Source organism: Phlebotomus papatasi, chromosome 2 (genome assembly GCF_024763615.1).
Source record: "Phlebotomus papatasi isolate M1 chromosome 2, Ppap_2.1, whole genome shotgun sequence".
In the NCBI taxonomy this organism is placed as follows: Eukaryota; Metazoa; Arthropoda; class Insecta; order Diptera; family Psychodidae; genus Phlebotomus; species Phlebotomus papatasi.
Window position 1 is genome coordinate 103,936,723 of NC_077223.1, and position 15,907 is coordinate 103,952,629.

General features: G+C 33.1%; 2 protein-coding genes across 4 annotated transcripts in view; both read right to left on the reverse strand.

The window, feature by feature from the left end:
- LOC129800539 (protein CNPPD1) lies at positions 1-1,160 on the reverse strand. Its single transcript, XM_055845010.1, has 2 exons — positions 1,005-1,160; positions 1-903 (listed from the first exon to the last, which is right to left on the reverse strand). Exons 1-2 carry the CDS (start codon positions 1,101-1,103, stop codon positions 85-87), a joined length of 918 nt encoding a protein of 305 aa, XP_055700985.1. The 5' UTR covers positions 1,104-1,160; the 3' UTR covers positions 1-84.
- Positions 1,161-7,324: 6,164 nt separating this feature from the next.
- LOC129800544 (locomotion-related protein Hikaru genki) overlaps positions 7,325-15,907 on the reverse strand; it is a 110,523-nt gene continuing 101,940 nt past the window's right edge. For all 3 annotated transcript variants that reach the window (XM_055845015.1, XM_055845014.1, XM_055845013.1), the window contains one exon: positions 7,325-14,152. In XM_055845015.1, the coding sequence (XP_055700990.1) occupies positions 13,941-14,152 (212 nt within the window). In that variant the 3' untranslated portion in view covers positions 7,325-13,940. The remainder of the gene's footprint in view (positions 14,153-15,907) is intronic.

The following is a 15,907-nucleotide window of genomic DNA, read 5'->3' on the forward strand; positions in this document are numbered from 1 at the left end:
TTTTGAGAGTGTTTTAAGTCGATTTATTTCGTAAAATTGGGTTGGAGTCTGTCCAAGGGAATTTTGTGACGGGGGTTCTGGGCATTAGCTCTCGTGCAGGAAGAGGGAATAGGCTGCTTTCTCCACGACGGCTTGGTCGCACGGGATGCAGCGAGTTGCAATGAAATCGAGCATCGGAAGGCAATGGGATGGAGCAGAGAGGGTATCCGTGATTCCTGGGTAAGTGTGATGGTAGAAGATGGTTCCGGGAATGTGATGGACAACCAGGAAGGCACTAGCAATGGCTGCCAAGGCAACCACATAGCACAGCGCTAGGATTGAGGTCAGACTTATGATTTCCAGGGAGAGGACATTCGAAGGCATCAGCAGGGTGAGTTCGGTGTAAGTGAACCAGCCTCTCCGGAAGCCCTGTTGCTGCGCCAGGAGATTCTCAATCAGGCAGAGCTTGCGGAAGAACGTCTCGTGCGATATGTAAATCCTCCAGTCGAGAGCTTTGAGCAACTCCAGTTCCATCTTTTTCAGTCTTTCCACAGTTACTTTGGCATACTTAGCCCAATGACTCAGGCAGATCTCTTCGTCGTATCCACAGTAGAATTTCGTGGCAATCAACATGACACACACAAACAATTCCGTTGGAGTGACACTCTGCACAAATGTCGGATCCAGTTCCTGCAGCAAATCCAGATATACCAGGCTCATGATCAGAGGAAACGGCGTCGAACGAATCTTCCCAACAGTCACGGCATTGAGCCTCTGAAGCGAATAACCTCGATGGCAGCTGGAAAAGATACCAGCCGCCAGGTCACACAGAGGTCCACTGATGTTCTCCAGCTCCGGCAGCATCTGGAAGCCTCCATAGTAGAGAGATTTTTGGATTCTATACATGAGATCCTGATGTTTTTCCTGCAAAATACAACGCAATATGCATTTCTCTTCTGGCATGAGCACCTCCGTCACGCGACCCCAAAAGGCAACTTTCAGGAGGATTTTGCCGAAATTCTCACCTCACAGGACAATATATCACTTGGATTTATAGGTACATTGAGATTTTTCACGCTAACACGTTTCCTCATCCTGGATTTTTGACTGGAAATCTTTGTCATGCACCAGAAAACAAAATTGCACAAGTTTCTAGAGAAAAACTTATGACGTCATGGTCTCATTTTGACTTTCAAGCAGGCAACTGCGATATATCGCGATATATCGGTATTTCAATTTCGATTAATTTCAAATCTCTGTTCGATTAAAACTGCCAGTCAAGAATTTCTCTGCGCGTAGATTCAGGATTAGGACAGAGAGATTGTCCAAGCTCCGCATAAGAGAATTCAGGCAGAGTTCGGGCTAGAGGAGGAAATTATTCCGATTTGGTTTCAAACAGTTCTTGTACAATTCTAGTTTAAATGATGCGAAAAGCGGGAGAAGGTTTATTTTTAAAATAAGAATAGGGTAAGTGTGCCAAATTTCGGCATAGTGCATATAAGCACCGACCCAGCAAAACTTCGATCTGCAATTCTGCACTTTTGAAATTTTAACGTTTCTTGTCATTCAATCGGATACTTCGTGTGGCTTCGGGATAGTCGTGCGACTTCGTGAGCATCGAGAATTTCTTTCGTGTTTTCTAACCATTTCCTTCCCCTTCGTATTTTCTATATATGGCTGATTTAATAATATTGTATTATAACATTATAATAATATTGTAAAAAAAGAGAGTATTCACGTAAAATTGTTGAATAAAAATTGAATTTTAAATAAATTGAAATACATATTTTTATGTAGTTAAAATAATGTTTAGAAACATTAGAAAGGGTAGAAGAAATGTAGAAATCATCTAAATACTCTAAAGAAATTCTGCCGATAATTTTAAAATTTTCTATAGAAATTCTGCGGAAAATTCTGCAGAATTTTCATACAACGATCGGATCCACCTTTAGAACAAAATTCTGCAGAAATTCTGCTGATTTTTCGGCAGTTAGTAATTCAAATATGACGAATTTCTGCAGAATTCTGCAGAATTTGCCGGGTGGGGAAGTCCTAAGTTTGAAATTCAATAATTTTAATTCATATTGATATTTTTTGTTACTTCCTTTTCGGGAAGGTTGTGTGGAACCTTGAAAACTAGTTTATCATCTTTGTTTTTTTTTTTTTAATCACTTCCTAAAATATTGAAAAATTAATAATACAGTAGAGTCTCGCTATAGGCCATCGCTCTATAGTCCACAATTTATCGACCGTTGATTTCAAAACACTGATTTTATGTTAGGTTATGTTTTTTGTACGCAACAAGCATAAATATTTTAATATTTTTTGCAAACTTTATTAAGTAGTTGTGATAATTGTGATCAATAATGAAGAGAGCAAGGACAAGTACCACAATCGCAAAGAAAGTGGAAGCCGTCGAGCAATTTCAATACTAAAAGTCGTTGATAATTTAAAAAAAAATACATGGACTATAGTGCGACCCAAGTGTCAAATCTGAAACCAAATATGGACTATAACGAGACTCTACTGTAATATGAACATTGCTTTGGGTAGTATTCCAGCCACTTTGAGTGAAATACCGGCCACCTTTTCTCTGACCACCTTTTGTGACGGAACGGATAGAAAATTTGAAAACGTCAAGCGGAACGAGTTTAATATACACGGCTCTTCGATATCCGGCATTTCGTTATCCGGGTGACAGCAAAAAAAAAACACAAAATGAATAAGAAATTTAGGAAAGCAAAAGATGTTGCCGGAATAGGCAACACTACTTCACCGGAGAGACGCTCACAAAGTAAGGTAAAGTACCTTTTATTCGACTGGTTCCTCTATTCGACCGGTAGATTTATTTATTCAATTTAATTATATTTGCTATAATATTTTGTGTATGATCTAACATTAATAGGTCAATTATTCTTTAAATAATACAAATCAGTGACAAATTCATAGAAATTGATGAAATTCACCATCAAATATTCAAAAATTGACCCACCGGTCGAATAGAGGAACCCGGTCGAGTAAGGGTACTTTACCTTATATACTTTTTTACACGAAATACAGGATCCAGCTAGAAAATTTCACCCGAAATTTAAACATTGATTCACTATTAACATACACAGAAACAATCTTTAATGAAAACTAATCAATTATCATGAAAAATACCGAAGGAAAACCTTTTGCACTTCACCTCAAATCGTAAGACTGCCAGAAACTTCTTCTTTTGTTTTACGTTTTGGCTGTCGGACTCAATTAGGTCCATACAGCCATTTCGTTCGCTCACTTTAAATTTTAATTTTTTTTTCATTTTATCACTTTATTTTACTTTTTTAACGTTCATTGTTTTTTTTTTTAATTATTATATGCTCACTTTCTGTTTATTTAATGAATTAAAATATGATTTCTTTATATGTCTTTTGATTTACTTTTCCATGAAGTTTTTATGCTCACTTTTTCTTTTTTTTAACCCATTATATCATTTACTCGTCTCTGACTAAAAGCTTTGCATTGATTCCAAGCTCCACGTTAATATATTTTCACCGTCATATTCCCTATTTTGTGATCTTCTTGAGTTCTTCTATTTAATGTTTAAAGGCTTCCTCTGGTCTTGGTCACCAAGATTTTCCTTCCGGTCTAAATAACTTTGTGCTCCCAGTTTATTGCTTCCTCTAGTTCAGAGGTGTGCAAGAACCGTTTGAAACCGAAAAAATGTCAAATAAAGCTTGTTCGTCAATGGTCTTGCACACCTCTGCTCTAGTTCTTTTCCAATATCATCTGGTTGTCCCCACATTGAAAAATTTGTAACACTTCTCGCCGGTGGAGGTTTTCCTGCTTGCTTTTGCATGAATTCATTGGGGACGCCTTCGGATTTAACCTCAAATTTTATTTCTCTTACTGATTTCACTCTGAATCTAATTTCCTTATAAAATTTCTACTCAAATTTAATAATTGTGCTTTTAACTTTAATTTGGGCACTCATTTTATATGATATAGCACTAATTTTTATCAATATCATAATTTTCTTTGTGCTCTGAATTCAATATGGACTTATCGTCGCGCTCTTTTTCGGATTCTCTTCTATGGAGAACTCGTCACTGCTAGAAAAACACAATCTATCTGTCACATTTTTCTAAGACTCTTTCCACACTGAGTTTTTACAACGCAATTTAGATTCAAATTATACCTAAAATTTAACGGTCTTTATGTTAATACATCCTAAAATGAATAAATATTTAAAAGCAAAATGAATTCATTGACTATTCAAAGATAACATACATAATTTTAATTTATTTATTTCCATGGCCGAAATTACACTCAAAGTGGCCGAAATTAGAAGCTGGGCGGAATTTGGCACACTTCCCCTATCTTGATCCTAAATCTCCTTTTTGAAATAAAATGCTCTCATTGCGATTGCAGGATAAAGTAGGGGAAAGTGCCCATGCTTCCTACGATCCCAAGCTTCGTAATGACTAAATTTTTCTTATGTTTCTCAATAAATGTGACTTAGCAATATATTTTAAAAACTGGGCACTTTTCCCTGGTTTAAAAAAAAGGGTGAAACAAGTCACAATTTATTGAGAAATATAGGAACAATTTAGTCATAACGAAGCTTGAGATCGTACGAAGCATGGGCACTTTCCCCTACATCTTTACGAAAAAAGAATAAAAAGTCTCCTTGACTTTTTTTCGAAATTAACTTAGACACATTTGGAGCAAATAACAAGGTAGATTTTATTTTTAAGTTTTCTTTATAAAATTATTTACTTTCCCGTATTTTGCTGTGAATAAAAAATCTCAAAGCATCTCACAGTTTAAGTAACCTTTGAATATTTAATAATAAGTTTTACCACATCTAGTTCATTTTATTAGATGGAGTGAAGTTAAATAGCTCTAATAGAGTATCAAAAGTACATAAGGTACTTTTAGTCCTCTTTAAGCTTTCATAGCCTTTTAATTCTTCTAATTTTTATTCGAATAAAACAAAGCTTCACATAGATAATTTCAAACAAATGTCTCTCTACTTATTTAGGATATCTTTATCAATTTTAAATGTTTCAGCATTTTGCATCACTCTTGAAGAGCAAAAAAAATACATGACATTAGTATTTATTCATATTAGTAATCATCAATATTAAACAATTTTCAACGTTTCTTTTTCATATAACAAATGTCACGAGTGTAAAATGCATGACGATAAAATGAATGGATAAAAAGGCTTTAGACAGTAATAAAAATCTATTTATACTATCATTAAAATTTCATAATATGAAATATTGCAAAACAATTCCAAATTGTACTGTTGCCATTTTTTTCTAATATTAAGTGGGTAATTTTTGAATGAGTTACTATATATAAAATAAACTTGTGTAATTGTGCTTTTCCAATAAAAAATGTACATGTTCTTTTTAGCACTTTACTGTTCTCAAGTGCTTCTACTTTATCGACTTTCCATTTAAAACCACCAAACAGTCATGACAGGAACCAACACAGAGAAAAGTCGATAATGCAGAAGTACTTGAAAACAGTCATGTGCTAAAAATGTTTAAGATAAAAATTTCCCTTCCCATTTTTCATTGCAATAGCACCACAATTCTGATCATCTGTTGTAATAATATGTAATACACTCTTTCTGAACTGTATGTTCCTAAAGATTGAATAAATTGAATTGAATTGAATTGAATTGTTGATTAAAGAGTTTGTAAAGAATCTTAGGAAATTCTTCTATAAAGTTAAATAATATTCAAGGTATGCTGCAACAAAAAATACTCCAAATACTCCCTCCGTTCCGAAAAAGTGTTAGGAAAATATTTTTCTATAAAAAAAAGATGTTTTTTCGGATAAAATCATTAAGATGATTGCTTATTGTTTTGCAAATACCTCATGAATGAATATATTGCGAATTTATCAATAACAAAAGAATTCCTGGAAATCATTTCATAATTCCTAAATTTTATTGTAGGAGGAACTCCACAGAGAGACAGCAATATGTTCTATGAAATACTTGCCAAAAAACTCAATTGACGAATGAAGCGCGATACGCCATCTTTGACGCCATGTGTCTCCGGCCAGGAAATTTTTTTGGGCGAAAAAAAAATAGGGGTATATTATTTTATCGTGTACTTTAACATATGTAAAATTCAAAAACATCTAAGACCGAACCCGCGATTTGCGATTTTCTCGGTGGTCTTGAGATGGATCGGCCCTTATATAGTTATAATGGAAATTATATTTTCTAAAAAATAAAGCATGATCAGTAGCGCAGGGGAATTCTGTCATTTTCGTGGCATTGTCACGCGTAAGTTCGAAACCTGACAATGCCAATCGAGCTTTTTTCTAACTCATATCATATGAGTTCACAAATGCAATTCATTGATTTTTTAATGAAATCTCTTTACTTGATGATACAGTACATCTAGGTTGATTTATTTAAAAAAATCATTATTGTCATTTGAATTGCCAGAAATCTCAAATATGTGACTTCTGACAATGCCACGTGAGCTGAAATGGCAGTGTCACGGCCACAGAATCACATTTTCGAAAAAGATCCCCTAATATTCGAACCCAATTTGTCATATGGCATTGCCAGAGCGTTACAGAATTCCCCTCCAGTAGGGGAATTATGTAATTTTCGTGGCGTTGTCACGCGTAAGTTCGAAACCTGACAATGCCATTCGAGCTTTTTTTGTCATATCATATGAGTTCGAAAATGCAAATAATGGAATTTTTAATGAAATTCCTTTACTTTATGAATTTATGAAAATACAGTACGTCTTAGCTGATTTGTTTAACAAAATTCATTGTCATTTGAATTGCCAGAAATCTCAAATATGTGACTTCTGACAATGCCACGTGAGCTTAAATGGCAATGCCACGGCTACAGAATCGCATTTTCGAAAAAGCTCTCCTAATATTCGAACCCAATTTGTCATATGGCATTGCCAGAGCGTTACAGAATTCCCCTCCAGGTATAAAGATTGATATTGTATCATAAAACATCAAAATAGGAAAATCGCTGAAGGTCCAATTTTCCAAGGAAAAAAAAATTTCCTTAATTAAAAATTTAAAAATATGTATGGTTTTTGGGCAATTTTATTCCTAAAACATAATTTTTTTAGGGTGAAAATATATAGCTATTTCTTTAATTTACTCAGTTTAAATTTTCTTGTTCCTCATACCTCTCGCCAAATCCATATTCTGATGTATGTTTTTCTTAGCGAGGAAAAATTCTAGAAGACTGAAAAAGCTTACGAGAGTGTTTAGCTCTAACGTGAAGCACGTAGACACGTGCTTCATTTCAGAATGTTGATCGATTCCGAATCCTTCTACGAATAATAAGTAAAACCACGTATTCAAGTCTCATTTTTTGAAATTATTTATTTATAATGACTATTAATAATTTCTTCAACATACACAGCGATATGACACAATATTGGATAATAGTTTTTTTTTCGTCATTTTATAAATATAAACTACAAAATGTAACAATTGTATGACCTCAAACGTTACAGATTTTTCTTCCATTTTTTCGTATCTACGGTTTTACTTTTTTTTTTAAATTACGCCCTATTAACACTTTTGCCTGTTTTAACAAATGCATCTTTTGCCGTCCTTTTTTTTGCTAAATAATCCTCATGATTTTTTACTCTCTATTACTATAATATGCTATTTTTTGATAAATAGATCACTGTGATAACAATATACTAAGTCATTTTGAAGGGTAAATGGGAGAAAATTACGGTGATATGCATTTTGAGAGTCACTTTCTCAGCAATATTATCTTTCAGTGGGGAAAAGCCATGTGTCTAGGAATTTATTTCGGTGGAATAATCTAATAATTGTACATTTTATGATAGTTTAAAATGAGTGAATTCAAGGGGAAATAATTTTAGCTTCACAGCATTAATTACCCAAAAATTTTCCAAAGTATATCTTGTTTGAACCATTCAAAAAGAAATAAATAAATTTTATTCCACGCAATTTGCTGCATATTTTGGAAAATTTACCAGAAAATATCTCTCTCTCTCATTAAAATACTGCAATATTAGTTAGTAATTTTGCATAATGTAGAAATAATTTCAATATCAACTTTTTAAATTTATTCCATTGAAATTCCGCTTGCCAGCAACACAGCAAAGTTATAATTACTTTGTTGGTATGTCACGAAAAGAAAATTTTGTGTGAGGAAATGTTTTTGGGTTGGTAACATTTTATCACTCAATTTTCAATTCCACCAACTTTATCGTGCACTTCTTTTTTTTGTTGTTGTTGCATTATTCACTTGCCTAATGGCAGTCCAAAATGCCGCTGCATAGACAATTTCTCCATTGACAGAATTTTAAAATGCGCTACCATAAAAATATATGAGCTAATTCTAGTTTAGAAATAGTAGGAAGAGCTCTTCCCATCGTGCATGGTTTTATTTTCACATTTTTCACAGAAAATGTCCCAATTTTTCCATAAAGTTTTACAATTTTTTATTGCTCGAAAAATAAAAGAAAATATTTTATGAACAGTCCATTTGTTTCAAGGGTTATGTCTCAAAAGCTTATTAAATTTAGTAATTTATTTAAGGAAAACTTGTAAGACTAGCTAGAGAGGTTAATTGTGAGGTTATGGCAGACCTAACCTTAAACATTTAGCATATTCCGCTTCATTCTTTTAATTATCCAAGAAGTTAGTGAAGAATTAAGAGTTATGTTGAGCGTAACCCCAAAAATCTGGAAGGATTATGAAATATTGGGAAGAAAATTCTAGGGGTAAAGACTAGTCAACTATTTGAGGTTAGATCTAGAATTTCCTTTTTGTTAATTCTATTTTTAGCCAAAAATTGAGAAAATGTGCCAAATTTTCTCAAACTTGGTACTAAATTAAGTAGAACGATGATAAAATTGTCATTTCAAATGACAACAATCTCTGAAATGCCACAAAATATTTTCTTCTCTATTTTATCCTTATTAGCAGGTCATGTCCCTTCTTGTAATATGTACTTTTGCATTCCTTATTAACCAAAATAGTGTTGTACAAAAGGATTTCTCTCAAACTTATCCTGAATTTTGAGACAGCTCAAAAGAATATGAGTCTTCCAGCTCAAAATTTCATCCCAATTTTTTTGTTGTAATACCGACAATTATTCACAATTAACCCAAATAACTGTACAGTTTCACAAATGATCGGCAGTGAAGATTTTTAGATCTTTCTCATAATATTGGGAATAATTCTCTTCTTTGGCTAAAGTAAGGTTATGTTGAACATAACCTCCAAAGAGCTATTGAAATTCTGAATGAAGGATACTTAAAAAATTCTCCCAATGTAGCAGTTTTTTTTTAAAATAAAATCATGGTGAATTCATTTGTTTTTTTTTAGATTTATTATTATTTATTAAATTATAGAATTGGTTCTCATAATTATCCCATATAGGTTAATTTTAGGTTATGTCAAGCTTCACTTCAAAAACGCTGGATATATTATGCAGAAGAAGTTTTATCAATAATTCAGCCGTGACAAAAATACTAATCTCAAATTATATATCTCATTTCAATTAAATAAATCAAATTCTAACCTCATATAACACATCTCAGCTATTTAAAATAGTTCTGGAGTGTTCGTAAGATTCTCAAATCAAAACTTTATAGATTTTTTAAAATATGTACGAAGATTATATGTTAAATTGAAGTTGGATATTTCCTATCATGAAATGATTATCTTTTTAAAGTTTAGGATATACATAACCTCAAATTCTAATATAATCTCTCTACCAAATAATAGAATCAAACTATAAATTACTTCAAATCCCGACCTACATAATTTTATTCTATTGATTAAAGTAGAGAACGTAGAGAATGAGGGTCATTATCATAAATCTTTCTTGTGCCAAGTGGCTAGATTGCTGATAAAAAACGAGCTTGCAAGCTTGCATGAAATTTGAAGAAATTATTAAATTAGAATATTTAGCAAAAGAATACACAGAAATAATTTAATTTAAGTAGTCAAGATTTGTTAAGTTTCTAGCAAAGACCAAAAATTAAAATTTGATTAATATGCAAACTAAAGAACTGGTAGATCAATTATATTTCCTGTCGTCATTAACTTCTACTACATTTTAGATTTAGAAATCCTATCAAATAAGAAGAACATCAAATTACGACAAAAAAAGAATTTTTAGGTTAGATTTGTTGTAAAATAAAACTTTCAAATTAAATAATAATTAACTTGGCCAAATTAAGTAATAAGTTTGATTTTTTGTTTCATAAGTATACTGGATCCAATTTTCTTGTTAGGTAGAGAAGGATATAGTTTTTTAGGTTATGTTTGACCTAACCTCAGGAAAGAAAATTTCTGTACATTTTCAAATTGAATGTAAAAATTTCCTCTTGTCATTTAAAAACCTAAAACATTTTTATTGTAGTTCAGAATTCAATAAAATCACAAAAATATTTTAAAAAGCCAGAATTTATGGTATTTTTGAGGTTAGAAATCAAAAAATTATTAATTTAAAACTTTTTACATGAGATGATCTCTTTGTCATAATATTTGACAGAAATCATCTAAGCTGTATATATTATTGAGAGGTCCTGCCTCACAAAATATGAACTGTGCTTTTCAGTTTAGGTTAAACGTAACCTAAGAGGATAAAATTTGACGGCTGTGGATGGTTATATGTGGAAATCTTGTAATAGTCCTTTCCTACTTGTACTTTCCGATTTACACATATAACCTAAAATAAAGTTTCGAATTAATCAATTGGCCAAATAAGATAATGAGGCCCATCATCGTTCTTTTCCATTCTATTTAGGTTTTATTACAATTTCCAAACTAAATTCTTCGTCAAGTAGAGAAATGAGGCCCAATTTTGGAAATAACATAACCTAGAATTGAGCTATTGTCTAAATGTGAGGTTATAATCTATTATAAAATATTCAGTTTATCAGCGTTGTCGAACTTTTAACATGAAAGATTCCTCATAGAGACCGAGGTTTACGACATACGCACATTTCCAGGGCATGTTACCGACTGACTGAAAGTGTCTACTGTCACATGGTAGGCGACAGAACCTACACTGCCAGTAACGCCTTGCTTGGAGCGAGAGGAGGGAAATATAAATGGCATTGAATAAATGAGCAGTAAAAAGTTAAAATTGATCAGTAACAAAAAAAAATTGAAACAGTGATATTATCGTCGAAATTTTGGAAAAGGGAAAATAAAAGGCTTTTTACTCTATATGGAACAATTTTAAATGTTAAATATGTAAATTAGGCCCATTTTTATAAAGATTTAAGTTTTTTACTGACCATAATTAGATATTTTACTGCTCATTTTTAATATTTTACTGCCCATTTAGAATTTTTTACTGATCGTTTATTTTTGCCAATATAAATCTCCTTCGGGCATGCAAGGGAATCTCTAGCCGCGCTCTATTTCGCTATTAGGTGGAAAATCTCAAAAACATGAGATTAGAATAAGATATTTTCTAAATTAGAAAAAAACTTTGAAAAGTTTAAATAGCCTAGATAAAATTATAAACCCTTGTCTCTTGAATTTTAATATTTTTCTATTCGAAGTCCAAATAGCTTAAAGGTTATGTTTAGCATAACCTCACATCAGTAGCGTACCTGAGGGGGTGCATTTCGCTTTCGCTCTTATATTTTTGCATGATTTCATGTTGAAGTAAAAAGGGACACTTTAAATTCCCTTCAGGTGCTTTTTGGGGGTACCTAATTTCTTGCAGAGTTTTCTTGGCGCTCCTCTTGGTCCTAAAACGCATTTTGTCCTTATATTCTTTTAAGATTTCGAGTTGAAATAAAAAAATACTTCAAAATATTAAATTAGAATTGTTCTGAAAATACGCACAGCTCTGGTATAAGATAGTTCAGATTGTGTATAAAACTCGTACATCTCACGAAGCACGAGACGCATTCTTTTATACTCTTTATCTGGGATAGTAATTTGCTTTTGGCAAAATGGAAAACATTTGTAGGGTAAGTGTGCCAAATTTCAGCATAGTTGCATGCAAGCGTCAAAGTCTCAAGTTTGAAATTTAATTATTTTAAATTCAAATTGATTTTTTTAATTCTTACTTCTTAAAGAATGTTGCTTGGTACCTTGTAAAGAGTTTACTGTCTTTATTTACTCTAAAATCATTCTTAAAACATTTTAAAATGAATAAAAATATAGACATAGCTTTGGTGCCCTATTTCGGCCACCTTCATTCTCATAGTTCCTTGCCCTTCGGGAATTCTTCCAATTTCTTTTTCGCGTCATCTCGTTTGTCGAATCTACATTTTTTGTAATTCTTTTGCATTGTATAATCTCTAGAGTACGTAAAATCTAAAAGTTCATGGAAATTTGAGGAACAAAAAAGGTGGCCGAAATTGCAAGCTGGCCGGAATTTTGCACACTTACCCTATATACTGAATGGACATAAAGTTGAGTAACTTTAGAGACAATACGAAAAGGTTTTAAGTTGAAAACGGGAACAAATAATATAGGTAAAATATGTGTTTTTGGTGACGCTTCTAACCCCCCACGACAAAAAGTTCGTAAATGTTTGACCTTTTTTTGTAAATGTTCGTAAACACAAAAAATGTTCGTAACATTTTGGGATTTGTTCGAAAAGTTTTGTCAGATAAACAAAAATGTACGAACAAGTGTTTATGGAAGAAAATACAAAATGCACGCCAAGTGCATATGTTAGGGACGATGTTTGTGAAAGAGTACAAACTTTTACGAACTCTTTTTGTGGATTATATAACTTACGAGCATTTCATAAGTAACGAATAGGAATTTACAAACATTTAATGAACAATTTTATGATTTTTTTCTGTGTGGAAATTTTTATTCCTTCCACAACTTTGAATATCTTCTTTTTGAGGTTAGATCGCGTATAACCTCAAATTCCGCAATAACCTCTTTACCTAATTAAATAATTAGACAAGTTGAGAGAGAAAATATCTTGTATCATACAAGATACTTAAAGATGCATAATGAAATGAAGAAATGGAACTATTAAGAGATGGAAACACGTGAGCTGAGTCATGTTCATTAACTCAACAGTCTTCGTGCTTTCAGTAATGAACATCTTACGCAAAAACCATCATCAGGAGTAGCGTTGAAATATGAGCTTTAATAAGTAAAAGCTTCTATTATCGTTTATTGAGTGAGCAGTAATATGTGCAAAATTACACGGAAAAATGATTGAGAGATTATGTATTTTCTGCATATAAATTGAAAACACAAGTAGTGAGACTATAAGAAGATTCCTAAAACCTTTTCTCTTCATTGACGTTGACGATATGGTAACATTGCTGTGGTGGAAAAGCTAAATATCTCCCCCTGATTACGCAGAATACTGCAATGAAAATTGAGATGGAAAGCTCGGTGCAAGTTATGAATTTTGAAATTGTTGTGCAATTTCTGGGGAATAATATTTTCAATAGGATTAAGTACAAGAGATCGCCTGGGATGATTTTGTACACAGTGGGCTAGGATGATCAAAATTCTCCTTTGTACAAGGGAATTTATAGTGTTTCTGGTCAGTTTTGCTTCGGATTATAAACGCTCTTTGGGAGGTGCAATATTTGTGGGATGATATTTGCATGAGGGATTTTATCTGTTGCCTATCTCTAAAAGATGACTTCTTTTATTTCTTTTTCTTCATCAATCATTCTCTAAAAACCATATTTATCACCCTGCTTGCTTAATTTACAAAAAATATTCTCCTTTTTACATGAATTTCCTCTCATCTTTTCGCCTTATTTTTCCTTTGTGTTTTTTTTTCTTGTTTAGAATGTCTCCGTGGAACATTTTATTCTCACTCTACCCTTACCTTATCCTCCTTAGCTTTCTCTCTCTACACCTTTCCTTCCCTTCAGGCCGGGGAATTCTTTTACTAACCCTCCCCGGCTTGAAGAGATGACTCTTGAGGAAAATATACTGCGCCCTGGGGAAGATGTCCATTTTCCTTACTCCTATACATCTTCGTAGTTTTTGCACTGTGGCACAGGTGATGACCAATTCCCATCCGGCAGGCAACGTGGTCGTTCAGGTGGACCATTGGCCCCGTACTCCACAAAGCCAGGACGACACTGGACACTGAGATAATCTCCAGGATCATAATGAAATTTCAATGGGGCGATTAAACCATTGGGTGGATCTCCAGGGTATGGACACTGAGCTTTACCTAAAACCACACAAATAATTAATTACACCACCAACCCACAAATACATACATTTTCCCACCCGCCAAACCCTTCAAAAAACCCCCAAAAACACAACCACACACGAGAGAATCATTTCATATTTCTTCTTTTTATTGATGATAACACTTCCCCCCAAAAGCACAGCTATAGCAATCATTCTCTCTAAAGAGTTAGGCAATTTCCTTCGATATATCTCTAAATAATCAAACATTCTATATAAAAGGCTTCCTGTGGCAGGAGAATGACCCAATTTCACTTATCTAGCTATTTCCGGGTAGGATCTGCTGCAACTGAATCTGATTTACACAAAAATGCAATGAATTTTGTGAGAGAAAAACTCTTCTGCTGCCTAGACATTCCGATGGAGTATAGGAAGTCTTACAAGCTTCGCACATACTCTGGCTTCAAATGTTTCATATTTCCCTCCATATAGGGCAAAGTGGTACAAGTTGGACAATGGAACAAGTTGAACAGGGCTTTTTTTCTTGGTAAATTTAGTACTTCATTTTTAATTGTATAGTTTTAATCAGGCGCATGACATTTCCTATGTTTCCTATATGTTTCTAGCGAGCCGAAAAAACTTTTGAGTTTATTAGCTGTTTTCTGTCATTGTAGAATGAATTTGCAGAAAATACTAATACAAGATAAAAGCCAATTTAATAACGAAGAGGCAACCGAAAACCTTAAATTTGCTACCTACGTAGTTTTAGCGATATCTCGTGAAATGTGTACGAAAACAGGGAAAAAATTACACTAAAACCGGTCGCATTTTTCAGAGCTAATGTCACCCTCCTGGTTTTAATGCTTTAGTTTTATAATTTGGTTCCTTGTTCTTAAAAAAAAATGTTTGTACTGAATTTATCAAGAAAAAATCCCTGTCCAACTTGTACCGGCGAATTGTCCAATTTGTAACACTATGTCCAACTTGTATTACTTTACCCTATGTGTTTTAAAATGAATCTGACCAAGAAAAGTGAAAATGTTTTTTTAACACTTTACTGTTCTCAAGTTCTTCTGCATTACCGACTCTTCTTTAATTTGGTTCATGTCTCGACTATTTTTTGCAACCCTCGTTTTGTTCCAAAACCACCAAATAGTTGTACCAGGAACCAATGGAGAGAAGAATCGATAATGCAGACGCATTTTAGAACAGTGCTGTGCCAAAAAATATCCAGGAATAACATTTCTTCTTTGCATTTTTAATTGGAAATTCATCATTTGTGGTGCTATTCCAATGAAAAAAAATAGTACTAATTCTTAGTACTTTATTGTTCTCAATTGCTTCTGCATTATCAATTTTTCTTTGATCCTGATTCACTCACAGTTCTCGCCAAAGAGTCAACAAAGAGTCGTGACAGGAATCAATGTAAAGTCGATGATGCAGAAGCACTTAGGGGAGGGTGGGGCAGTTTCACGACGGGGCAGTTTCAATTTTTGCATACTCTTCTTATCCCTTTGAAAGGAATAGGATAAAACCTTTATGTTATTGAAGAGACAACTGAGACCCATGTTCATAAAAATACATAATTTAGTGACGCTTCGCGTTTGAATTCTGTAATTGATTTTATAAAACTGCATCAAAATGAAGCTTTTTGTAATGTCTTATTTTCAACAATTTCCGAACAATTGCACTTATCTATCGAAATAACATAATTATATTAAATTACCAGTGGTTTTATGATTATTATAAGTCATTTAGCGTTGAATGAAATCTAAGACGGTTCTGACAATTTTGA